Source organism: Pristis pectinata, chromosome 26, assembly GCF_009764475.1.
Source record: "Pristis pectinata isolate sPriPec2 chromosome 26, sPriPec2.1.pri, whole genome shotgun sequence".
Taxonomy (NCBI): domain Eukaryota; kingdom Metazoa; phylum Chordata; class Chondrichthyes; order Rhinopristiformes; family Pristidae; genus Pristis; species Pristis pectinata.
In genome coordinates, this window is record NC_067430.1 from 13,184,142 (window position 1) to 13,197,455 (window position 13,314).

Sequence of the window (13,314 nt, forward strand, 5' to 3'; positions counted from 1 at the left end):
GGTTTTCAGTCACTCTGGACATGTGTTTTATTGGAATGACTGAACTATTAAGAAACAAGATGATGTTCCGATTCATCTCAGAATGGTCACTGTTGATAACATGTATAGCAGCCTTGTCCAGTTCTCTGGTGTTGGTTAACATTAATGAAGTGGCTGGGAGACTTTGCTGTCATTTTAAACTGAGAGCCTCGGAATCCAAGCAGACAGACTGGTCCCTGCCTGAACATCTGTTGGGGCCATAGTTTGGAGCGGGACTACATACTCTGGGGTGCCAGGTTTTCCGTACAGGCACCAACTGAGTAGACTGAGTGTTCTGTAGAGTTTAGAAGAATGAGAGGAGATCCGATTGAAACCTACAAAACTCTTTCAGGGTGGATGCAGAATGTTTTGTTTGGCTGACGATGATAGAACTAGGGGTCGCACTCCCAGAATAAAGGGTAAACTGTTTGAGATTGACATGAGGATGGTGAATCTTTGGAATTCTCCCCCCTGGATCACTGTGGAGGCTCCGTTGTTGAATTCATTCAAAACAGAGATTGATGGATTTCTGCTCATTATGGAAATCAAGGGGCGGGGGAATAGTACTTTCTGAGGTTTAAACAAAATCAGCCATGATCTTGAGCTGTTTCAAAGGGTAGATGGCCTCCGCCTGCTCCTGTTTGTCATGCTATGTTCTTATGTTGTGCCCATTGCGGTTGGAAAACACTACCATACTGGCCACTGATAATCCATACTGTATAAAGGGATTGGGCTCCGTGACCTGCTTAAAGTCCCAGTCAGCTGCACAGTTGTTCTGAAGACATAATATATGAAGGACTGCAGTCTTTAGCATGGTTCATCAGCTGAGAGTGCCCAAAGTGTTTCTCAGCAAAACACCAGCGAAGCATGGTCTTGGTTTAAAGTAGGAAACAACGTAGCCAAGTCAAGGTAATAATGACGTTGACTGAGGAATGAAAATTGGCCAGAACGCCAGGGACAACTGCTCTTCTTTGAAATAGTGTCACTGAGTCTTTTACATCAATTTAACATCTCCAGCCAAGGACAGCCCCTCCAGTGATGCAGCGGTCACTCTGTACGGTGGAGATTCTTGTGCTCGAGTCAATACGAATTGGATTTGAGCTGTAAACTGTGATCAGAGCATGAAATGCTGGATAGCTGTCAGCAGAGGAAACCAATGGCACATATTTAACCCTATCCAAACCCTAGTATCCTGAAGTAACCCAACAGATGGGCTCATACACAGTAGAAATTGCCCCGACCCATTGGTGGACACAGTGATTCATGCAAGGCATTGTGTACGTCAGAGAGAGAGAAGTATCTGAATTCCCCACCTCTGCTCCAGCCCCCATCTTTCCTCTGTGTTCTCCTTATTGGAGAATCTACACAACCAACAGCTTTGGGTTCGTAAAGATTGAAGGGAATGAAGTGAGCAGACGCTATGAATTATATTTCATTTTCAACCTGTTTCTCTGCCTCATATTTAATTACTGGGATCCCTGAAGGTGCCTGAAAGTCACATGCTGCGAGGGAGATTCCAGTAATTAGACCGCATCAAGCTGGGATATTCATTGCTTGTGGTTTGTAGGAGCGAGGGGAGGTGGTGGATCTCCATGCTGAGGTGCTGGAGCTGGAAATGGGGAGGATTCTTGGATCCAACAAAGTGTGGATGAAGGAAGCAGGAAGAGTGAGAAGGATAGGAAATGTGGAGTGGGTGGCGAGTCAAGACCTTTGTTAGCTGTTGGTAGCATTGAGCTCAGTGTCAATTTTACTGTTTTACTTATTATAAATGGACTTCATTCAGTCAATGATCTTGTTTTCGGCTAATTAATGCTTGAGGCCACCCCAACCCCTCACTCATTGGGAGTGACTGCCCCAATCCCTTACTCACTGGGAGTGAGCACCCCAAACCATTGCTCATTGAGAGTGACCACTCCAACCACTCACTGATTAGGGGATGGGACCACCTTAAACCCTCACTCACTGGGAGTGACCATCCCAACCTCTCACTAGCTGGGGCTGACCATCCCTCACTCACTGGGACTGAGACCACCCTGTCCCTCATCAAGGTTGATACACCCTAGCCCCTCTCATAGGGGCTAGATCTGCCTCATCACTCACTGGGAGCTGGTTATGGCCAAGTCCATCCCATACCCTCACTCCGGGAGCCAGGACCAAACCAACTTCTTCTTCACCAGGACTGGGATAGCCCCAGCTCCGCACTCTTCACAGAAGAAACCACCCAACACATCACCCTGGGGACACAGACCATTTCATCTGTCAGCTGGTTGGAACTAAGGCTACCGCATACTCACTGAGGGCCAAGTCTACCCACACCCTTCAGTCACTGGGGGCTGAAACTGACCCAATATCCTACAAGTTTTCCAAAAAAATATACAGTTTTAGTCTATTTTGCCAGACAGCACTGAAACTGAGAGTTCCTGCTGATTGTGTTAACATTTCCGGAATATAAACCCAGTGTAATCAGACTGAGATCAGTGTAAATAATCAGATCCCAAGGGATTGCTGAACCTGCAGTGCGTTCCTTCTTTACATCCGTCATTATATTTTACATCCTTCATTATGTATTAAAATTAACATCTGAATCGTTCAAACCATCATGTATACAGATTAGTCACATAGAACATGTAAGAGATTCTAGTCCTGGAGGCTTTTCACTTTCCACTTCTGATGCCTTAAGAGCAGGAAGTAAAATTTCATCTCACATTAAGAAGAGAGGAAGGAGATTGGTTGGAAAAATTGCCAGGGCGATGTCGTTGAGCTTTGCTGCACCTAAAGCTTTGTTCATTCGTTAACAGCTCGTCCACAATTAGTGTAAACAGGAAACTTTGATGTTCTCTGGTCGAACACAGGAGCAGAGCTGTGTTAGTACGTTTCAGAGTGCAGGGCTTGGGAAATCAGTACAAACCTTCAGCAAGGGATGAATCTAACGCATCACTAACATCAAAATTTCCGCAATTGCTTGCACTGAGATTTGGAAATATACCTCATTTAATGCATTGTTTTGCCCCAAGTTCTGGGAAAATTCAAGGCCTCCACAAACAGTGAAACAGATTCACGTGGTGTAGTTTAGGGAATCATATCGACAGTACCCCAGGCAAGATCTTGGACAAGGAAGGAGACAGCTCTAATCCTGATTAAGTATTTATCCCTCAATTGAAATCACTGGTACTGATTTTATTTTATTCCATTGTCACTGCCAAGGACAGCATTTATTGTCCATCCATGATTGCTCCCAGAACTAACGGCTTTCTTAGCCATACTTGATAAATAGTTCAGAGCCAACTGCATCGGTGGGCCTGGACTACCTACCACTCTCTGTGTAAAAAATCTTACCCCACACATCTTCTTTAAACTTTCCCCCTCTTACCTTATAGCTTTGTCCTCTAGTATTTCACTGGAGCACCTGCCACCGCTGATTACAAAATACAACCCAACCAAAACTGCTAGCGCACCCAACCGTTTGCCCCAACCCATCTACTTAACAGCCCTCCCCACCCACTGGATCCCTTTCCCCCGGGACCCCTTGCTCTCAGACACTAACCCAGCCCCTGACTTTGTAGCACCGTGACTTCCATTATCAGCCAGAGGGAGCCACCCTGAGCCTGGGTGGACAATTGAAAATCCAAATTACTGTTCTGTGTGACACATGAGGCCCTTTGATCCATCACATTTATTCTAGTAATGAAAGAGCTCTTCAGCCTAATCCCACTTTCCATAGGAAGGAGAGGCATTAACGTCCCAGTGATGGGCACATGAACAAGTTCTCCTGCTCCTGCTGAACAAGTTCTCAACCTCTGTCCAATCAATGTGCACACCAGTGACCTGGAAGAACACTCAGAATCCACAGCAGGGGAGCCATCTGTTGGAGAGTGCCAGAAACTTCAGCTACCAGTGACTGCAGTGAAGTAGGCGATCCAAACCCGATCTTTTGCATGTTTTGCTCCTTTGACTAAATACTCTCAGAATTCCACTATTGGCTGGTGAAGAGCCAGGGTGGGGAATAGAAATGGTGGATAATTGAGAATCCACAATACTGTACTTCATCCAATGTGGTGAATTTCACTGTTCCAACTCTTCAATTCAGATTAACTAATTCCCCAATCCAACTGGATTATTTGGATTAATTAATTAACTAATCCCCCTCATCACTCCTCTTTAACAACATATTTTCCTGGACTCTCAGTACTAACTCCCACTGATGTACTAGATCTGAAGCTCAAGTTGCCAATTGCCCAAACTTGAACCTTGGCTTCCATTGCTCACCCAAGTCCTTGTTCCAGCCAGACTCCAGTCCAGACTCTAAACACTGTCCATGGACCCATCCAGATTTCCGTCCAGACCCCACTCCAGAATGCTGTTCCTGTTCTGGTCCAGACCAATAACTAGGATGTGGTCCAGACTCCAGCACAGATTCCACTCCAGACCAATGTCTGTGTTGCAGCCAGACTCCAACTCAGAGCCTACTCCATTTTCCATGTTCCGGTCCAGAGTCCATTCCAAACCACTGTCCTTAGTCCAATCCTGACTCCACTCCAGACCATTATCCATGATCCGGTCCAGAACCCACTCCAGACCATGATCCAATCCAAACTCCACTCCAGACCACACCCCATTGTCAGTCCCAGCTCAACCCAAACCGCAGTTCAGCTCACTTTTTTCTAAAGCTTTCTCCTTTCTGTCACAGGTCTTGTTGAGTCTGAACGATGAAGACTTGGAGAAGGGGCTGGGAGTGAACAGCTCGATGCATCGGCGTAAGCTGCGGCTTGCGATTGAGGACTATCGGGAGGCTGAGTGTGGGAAGGGGTGAGCAGAGTCCTTGAGGTAACAGAGTGAACCTTGGCCAATCGCAGGCAACCTGCAGCCACCTGACCCCAGCTGCTCCAGGACCCTGGCTGGGATGGGGGAGCTGGTTGGCCACGTATGTGCCTGTGGAATTTTACCACTGGCCTTTAACTGGAATTAAAGTAAATGCAGGCTGTCTGAGTCAGTGCCTGCAGTGCAACACCATCAGCTCCCATGCCAACTCTGCATTGATTGGCAAGTTGTTGGTGGTGTTTCATTCTTACTCTTTCCGATATTTTTAGAACTTTTAGTCCTCGAAACACATTAATTCTTCACCTCGTCCTCTTGGATAAAGGACGGGAAACTGGTTCGTGGGTAAGTGTGACCTTCGGGAATTGATGACTGAGCTGATATAGTGGTGATGTTTTTATCCTGAGATTGAGCCTTCCTTGGATGACCTACTGCAGAGGCTCATTATTGGGCCCGAGTGCAGTTGCCCTGGAAGGTTAGATGGAGAGCAATAGACACAGGGGGATGGAGCTGGGGAGCCAGGTGCCTGCTGTAGAAGTCTGGAGCAACAAAGGACCTGCAGGAAGAACTCAGCGGATCGAGCAGCATCAATGGGAGGAAAGGAATTGTGGATGTTTCAGGTCGCAACCCTGCATCAGGACCCCCCCCCCCCCCCAGGACCATCCCCCTCTGTGGCTGACTCTGAAGAAACTCTGCTGAAGAAGCCTAATTGGCGGTCCCCAGCTATACAGGAAATGGGAATCTCGCCCGCGCTTCCTGCAGATACACTGCATTACTTTGGCCAGTAACGTCCTTGAGAAGTCCTGCCTTCGGTGAAAACACACATCTCGGAGGAGCCAGGTTCAGGCACATTTCTTGCTGCATTTGTAGGTGACGTGCTGGGCGATGATAATTGAACAGATGGTACATTAACAAAAAACAACAGATTACATGGTCATTACCACATTGTTGAGTGTGGGAACTTGCTGAGTGCAAATCGGCTGTTGTGTTTCCTACATCAGAACATGTACAGCGCTGTGGGTGTCCTGAACGTTACAAACACAGGTCCTTCTTTCCTTTGATAAACAGTCTGACTCAGTTTTAGACATCGAATAGGGGGAGGCCATCTTAACCTACCCACCTGTCCTACCATTCAAAGAGGTCAAGGCTGTTCTGTGACATAACACCTTATTGGCAGATATACCCTTCATAATTTTGGTTCAGAAAAGAAATAACTTGTTGTTCCCCTGACCCACCACTCCCCTGCCCCCACCTCCCACCATCACAGTGATTGTCACCAGGGTAGCCATGGCACCAAATTCCATGAGCCCTCCCTCCCAGAAATGAGTAAAGCTCTACTCAAAACTGGGCAACAATCTACATCACTGCCCACAATGCACTTGCAGTACATTGTGGGTCACACAAGCCTCTGATGAGACTTTACCCGTGACCCCTGAGGGAAGCAGCCAGTTGGAAGGGTTGATAAAGCTCACTGAACTCCTTATCCCTTGAAAGCATCCTAACTCTCAATGTGTCTCAGTAAATGTCAGACTAATTCGCCATCTGACAGTGATTGCAGCAAAGCTGCTGGTGTTCTGTCTGAGCTGGTTATTATCTCTGCAGGTTGTCCAAGGCCTCAGAGCTGGACCATCATTGGGTTGCCAAGGCATGGCTGAACGATGTGGGCCTCCTGCAGTATTCCCAGGCTTTCCACAACCACCTCATTGACGGCCGAATGCTGAACTCGCTGACAAAACGGGATCTGGAAAGGTACCTGAATGTGTCGAAGAAATTTCACCAGATCAGTCTCCTGCTTGGCATTGAGCTGTTTCGACAGTGGGACTTTGACAGAGAGGTGAGGTTTGTGTGTGAATGGGAACCGCTGAAAACCATTAAACATCTTTATGTGCTCACGCACACATTCACACGCAATGCATTCACACAGACACAGAGCACACACTCACACACAGGCACACAAAATGCATTCACACCAGATACACAACACTTACACAACACGCATGTACACAGAGAAACACAACACATTCACACACAGACACATAACACATGCATACATACAACACACTTTCACAACAATGCACACACACAACGTTCCCCTGCAGGCACACACTCACTCTCACAATACATATACATGCAAACATGCTCATGCACACATGAGCACACACATGCATGCAACATAGAGTAACTGACCAAAGAAATCATGGTGGAAGAAGAAAACTTTTGCAAGTTGTTATGTTCTTGAATCCTTATCCGGAGAGGTGATGGAAGCAGATTCAGTAATAACTTCTAAAAGTGAATTAGATTACAGGCTAAAGGAGAAACGTTTGCAGGGCTGTTGAACTCGAGGGGAATCAGCTAAGCTCATGAGGTACAAGCGAAAAGAGGGTCTGCTGGTGAAGCTAAGTGAACAGGGAAGGGAGGAGGTCAGGAAGAGCATAAACACAGGTTGAGCTGAATGGCTTGTTAACGCTATGTAATTCTAGGCCTAGTTCTTTCAAAGAGCTATCCAAACATGATGGGCTGAGTGGCCTCTTCTATCATCTCTTGGTTCCATACAGGAGGAAAATACTTATTCTTGTCACAAACTCCTCTCCAGAAGACATTGTGAACAGTTACAGAGTAACTCACCTAGCCAGTCCTTTACATTTATAGTCTGGATGCAGTGAGGGGTGGGAGGTCTTCATCACAGCCTGTGTTGATCTCCTCTTTACTCCACATCTGTATCTCTACACTTTCTAGTACAGGCCCCTGGGCCTGATAGGTGGTTAGTTGTTTCCCTGCTGCAGTCCTGGTTTGGACCTGTGCAGACCCCGTCTCTGACCGCCGTGCCATACTCACTGAATGCAAAAGGAACAGTGATTCATACCTATAAACTTGGTTGTTGTAAATCTTTCAGCTCGTCAATCACGATGGAATAATCCCCCCCATGTTAGCTCAACTGAGTCCCTGTCGTGCAACCCCTCGGCCAACTCTGAACATTGTGATTCTCTTATTGCTGGCACACAGTGTTCACTCTGGGACAAGTAGAACATTAGAGCTGTGTAATCACGCTGTGAGATTAAGTAGGTGAGATACAGATAACAGGTTGTGGGGATTTGGAGATTTAATTGAATTTTTATTTGAGGAGGAAGCTGTAGAATTTTCTTGCATTATTTGATGTGGGTTTTACTAATTTGAGATCCCTAAAACTGAGGATAGATCGGGGCCTCAGTTTGGAGAGGTAACGTTTGCCCTAACAGATAGAGTATGGGTGATGACCATTCCTAAAGAGGAACAAAGAGATGGACAGGTTGTAACTGTACAGAACATGGTGGGATTTGGACAAGCAGTGTAAGTGGTGGCAGCTGTAACTCAGTGGGTAGCACCTTCTCTCTTTGGTCAGGAGGTTGCGGGTTAAATCCTCACTCCAGAAACTCAGGCACATAATCAGAGCTGGTGCCTTTTGGATGAGATGTTTACCAAAACCCCATCTGCCCTTTCAGGGTGGATGTAAAAAGAAGTGCAGTGCCCTGGTTCAAAGCAGAGCAGGGGAGTTCTGCCTGGTGAACTGACCAATGTTTATCCTGCAGTCAGCATCACTGAAATAGATGCTCATCCTTTATCACTTATGAATGGAGGGATTGTGGATCACGTGCAGACAGATAGGTCTTGGTAAATTGGTAACTTGGTTTATTATTGTCACATGTACCGAGGTACAGTGAAAAATCAAAAAATCTTTGTTATGCATGCCATCCATACAGATCATTTCATCACAACAAGGCACAAGGTTTTGTTTAATTTGGCATCATGGTCAGCACAGACATTGTGGGCTGAAGGGCCTGTTCCTGTGCTGGACTGTTCTATGTTAGCTGATTGATGGGTAGACAGGTGCTTTTTTTTGGGAGCTTACTGTGCATCATTTTCCTGCTTTACCACAGTGACTACTCTTTGAAGATACTCTTTGGTTGTATTTGGGACATCCCGAGGTTTTGGAAGGTGCAGATTATATGCTGATTTCTTTGATGATTTATGGAGAGGGAGTAAAAGATTATGGACAAGGGGAGGGAAGGGAGGGAGGAAGGAAGGAGGGAGGGAGGAAAGAGAGAGAGAGAGAGAGAGAGAGAAAGACTCACTCCAGGCAATAGTGAGTAAAAGATGAGAGAAAGAAAAGACATGAAATGAAATGCAACCTTTAGACGTCCAAAGTTGAGAAAAGGAAATGTTTGAAATGCACAGGTCTACCAACATGTGGAGAAACAGAAGTGTGAACACTTCAGGTGGAGTTCCTTCACAACTCAATGAGAAATATGGTAACGTCCCATTTTAATCCATTGATCTTTTCGGTGAGCTCTCAATCAGACTATACACTGCTCTTTCAGGATGTGCGAAAGCCACTGTGTCTTTCTATCCTGTTCTTAGCTAATTGAAAAGAAGGAGCAGATTCCCCTCATCCAACACTCATGGAATGATTACAGCACAGAGGCAGGCCATTCAGCCCACTGTGTCTGTGTCTGCTTTCTACCAGCAAACCTCACTGGTTCTGACCCCTTCTCCATCATCTTCCAAATTTATCCTCACTAAATTTTTATCCAACTCCCTCTTGAAGGACACAGAGGATCCTGCCTCTACCTCATCTGTGAACAGTGGATTCCAGATTCCATTCATGCTCTGGGTAAATGAATTTTTTCCTCGTGTCACTCTTAATTCTCTTCTCTCCTATTTATACCTGTGCCCTTTGGTCCTCAACCCCTCATGTGCAAGAGAGAGATGACCTGGCAAGATGGAGATCAGTTGTACACTACGAGATGGAATGGAGGTGGAGGCTGGGTGAAGACAGGGATGAAGAGACAGTTGTCAGAAGTGAATGGCCAGTGTTGACACAGTAAATGAATGAATGAAGGAGTATGTGGGAAATTTAATGGCAGCAATAAAAGTAGCGGGGTTTGCTTGGAACAAGGGAACATGCAGAATTTAGGTGAGTTATGGAAAAGATTAGGGATTCTACTTCTGAATAAAGAAACTGGAGTTATAGTAATTCCAAATAAAAGGGCAACTTTCCAAGGCGTTGTGATGGTTGGGAGATGGTTTGGCTGCCTCACACAGCAGCGTACTTCTCAAAGTACTGAACTTGTAATCAATACATTGGATGACTTTCTGCTGGTTCCCTGCATTTGTCTATGATATTAAAGGTGAAGATTGTTGCAGATATAGGAATGAGATGTGAGCTCAGGACATAGTTCCTCAATGGCCTTTATATCCCCAGTTGGGCTGGAGAATGGCCCAGACAACAGACAGTGCCACACACAACAATGCTTCTGTGCTCAAAATCAGCAGCATGAAATGCAGAGAGGTCATCCTGGAAACCTATTCAAGGAGAAAGCAAGTTAACATTCTGCTTCACCGTGGTCCTTGTTCTGTCGTTCATCCCTCCTGAGGCTGATGGGTCTGTGCTTCTTCCCTTGTTATCTCTCTGTCTCCAGTGACAAGGATAGGAACAGGAATAGGCCATTCAGCCCCAAGTCTATCCCCTCATTCAGTCAGATTTTGGTTGATTCTCACATAACGTGTCTGCCTCGGTTGCAAATCCCTTGTATCCATGTCTAACATCAATTAATCAACCTTAAATTTCCAATGAACTCCAGCCTCGGCTTCCTGGGGAGAGAACTCCAGTTCCTCTTGCCCCTGGTGTGAAGTGCTGAGATTACACTCCCCTATTTGGAAGAAAGAGAATCATGTCATGCTGACTCTTTTGATCACCTTAAACATGTCCATTAGATTGCGCCATGTTGGTGGGATGTGGTGGATGTGGCTGGTGTCCACTCGGAGTCTGAAGGTGACCTGCTTCCTTACAGATTCTGCATGAAAGAAGAGCCTGGTGTGAAAATCACAATGTGGATCCTCTGGTCTGGACCAACCAGCGAGTCATAAAGTGGGTGCGGGAGATCGACCTTAAGGTAGGTGATCCTGGTCATTCCATCTCCCCAGGGGCAGAGCTGGAAAGAGCAGTGGCCAATGTCAGAAGACAGTTTTTCCTTTATTTCAAAAATAAACTTTATTCAAAATAAAAAATATATACAAAAGAATAAATACAGAGCAAAAAACATTTTACATTCTTGGTGTCATATGGTCAATACATTCAGTAGTGTTAACACTTTTGTTTTAAACCATAGCACTGCTGCCACTCAGGTGGCCCACTGGGGTGATACACTCCTTCATTGTTCGAGCGGCTTCCCCACCCAACTCAGCCCCTCCACGTGCGGTAGCGAAAGGAGCCTAGACTGTGGTCCTTCCCCACAGAGCCTTAGCGTTGGCTGCACCGAGCTTCAGTGCATCTTGTAACATGTCCACGTGACTTTTCTGCTCTGATGTCTTGTGTTAGCTCTGTTTATTACCTCTGTCAGAGTAAGGAGAGCACTCCTTAAGGTGAAGATCGGAGGGTGATTTACATCTCGCTACCAGGTCACTGGTTCTCAATGTTCCAAAACTTATGACACCAAAACAGAGCAGCTGCTCATTCCATTCCCCTCCCACTGCCATGAAGTTTGTTATAATTTCCAGGTGGATTTGGGAGTCAAGCCAGACAGAAGCAGACAATAGGCTCTCATATGGCTCCACAGTAGGGTCAAGTAATAAGACTTAGTGCCATTTTTGTCTCTGTCTCGTCAATCAGAGCTCCCACTCACCAAGCAAAGGCATTGCACATTGGTTAGCAAAGGCGCCTAAGGACGGGCTTCATCACCTGGCTCCTCCGGAATCAGGGACTGGACATTGTTTTCTTGCCTTTGGCCTCTGCTTGCATCAAAGAATTGGGTTGCCAACTTTGGCTAGATGTATTTCTAGAAGTTTCAGCACAGAACAAGCTGCGCTGTCCCCACACTGCTAGCACCGGTCATCCAACAGCCCATTCTCACACTGCACTGCCTGCAGCCTCTGGCAGATACAAAAATCACTTGCATTTATGCAGTGGCCCATCTCATCCTCGGCACACCCCAAGGTACTCCACAATCATGAGTCATTGCAGCTTTGTAGGTAGACCTCACATTTAGTTTGCACCTTGGAAGTTCCCACAAACAACAACAGACTAAACATTCTGCAGAACCTATGCCGGTCCTTACTTCCCCTGTGCTCTGCCACAAAGTGTTGGAAGTGGTGGGGAATATACAAGGTATTCACGTACACCTAGGCATGATGGAATATGGCATTTAATATTTTCTCCTGCACATGTAACCAAGGATGCTCAGCCAGCAATAGCCACTTAGAAGTGATGGAATGATGCACGATGTGATCCACCACCTTTCTGAACCCATCCACCTTCCCCATCTTGTTAAAACTATCTCTTTTACTAAACTTTTGGTCACCAGTCCTATCATTCCCAAACGTAGCTTAGAGTTGGATTTTGTTTCATTACACACTTGTGAAGTGCCTTGGAAGCTTTTATTACACTAACTGTGCTACATTCTTGCAAGTTGTTCTTCAGATCTTGGGTACAATCCTTCCTCAGAATTAAAGGCAGATTTCTTCCCCTTCAGTTTCAATGACTGGGCATCTTAATTTGTCCAACAAACAACCTGCCGGAGGTACTCAGCAGGTCAAGCAGCAGGAACACAAAGGCTACCAGTGCTGGAATCTGATAAGAAGGGAAGTTGATAATGGGAACCATTAGGGGAGAGGTGAAGGGCAGATAGAACCAGGTGAGGGAGAGAGCAGGAGGAGAGAGGAAGAGAAGACTATCTGGAATTTTAAGGACCAACTGGAACAGGCAGTTCAGTGTCATGCAGGATGATATTTTTGCTTCTTAATGGATTTACCAACGGATAGATTTATGGATCAGAAACTGAAGGAGAGCAACAACATTCCAGCTGCTGCGCTGATTTATGATGTTCTTGCAATATGAATTTACACCATTGGGTAGTTAATGGTTTGTAATCAACATTGTCACTGATGATGTGTTTCTAATCCATTAACTCAGTCGCTGCAGTGAATTCACACCTGCCAGTGAACTAACACGTGCAAAGAATCCAGACCCCCATCTTCCTCCATCTGGCAGCCCCGCAGCTGAAGCTGCTCTTGAGCAGAGCAAGTAAGGCTGGAGTTAGGCAGGTTTTACTGATGCCCCCTTCCCCTCTTCTTATGGAAATTTGTTTTGTCGGGATGGCCATAGTGGTGGGGCTGACACGCCAATCTTCAGCCTTCACCTCTTGCGATTAATGGGACTTATCTGCTGGCTCTCTTCCACACAGCTTAAACCAATGTGCAAAGTCAAAATTGCCCAGTTTTTCCTTTATAATGAGGTGGCATGGAGATGAGGGAGGTCTGCTCATGCCAAAAGTACTTACCACTGGATGTTAACTCAACTACGTTCAGCTGGCAGTGAATTTCCCCTGGCTCAGGATCAGCTCTCGTGTCAGTCATTCCCAGTGATGCTGTTGTAGGTCATTCCTTGGCAGGACTGACACCGAGCAGCTCCACAGTCCTTTTGTCATGTGAGCAATTGACAAGTAATCT

At 46.0% G+C, this 13,314-nt stretch overlaps 1 protein-coding gene across 8 annotated transcripts in view; it reads left to right on the top strand.

Annotated features, from left to right (window-relative positions):
* The window catches only part of LOC127583294 (kazrin-like), a 469,156-nt gene that overhangs the window by 426,896 nt on the left and 28,946 nt on the right, over nt 1–13,314 (top strand). For all 8 annotated transcript variants that reach the window (XM_052039121.1, XM_052039120.1, XM_052039122.1 and 5 more), the window contains 3 exons: nt 4,706–4,824; nt 6,436–6,667; nt 10,662–10,763. In XM_052039121.1, the coding sequence (XP_051895081.1) occupies nt 4,706–4,824; nt 6,436–6,667; nt 10,662–10,763 (453 nt within the window). The remainder of the gene's footprint in view (nt 1–4,705; nt 4,825–6,435; nt 6,668–10,661; nt 10,764–13,314) is intronic.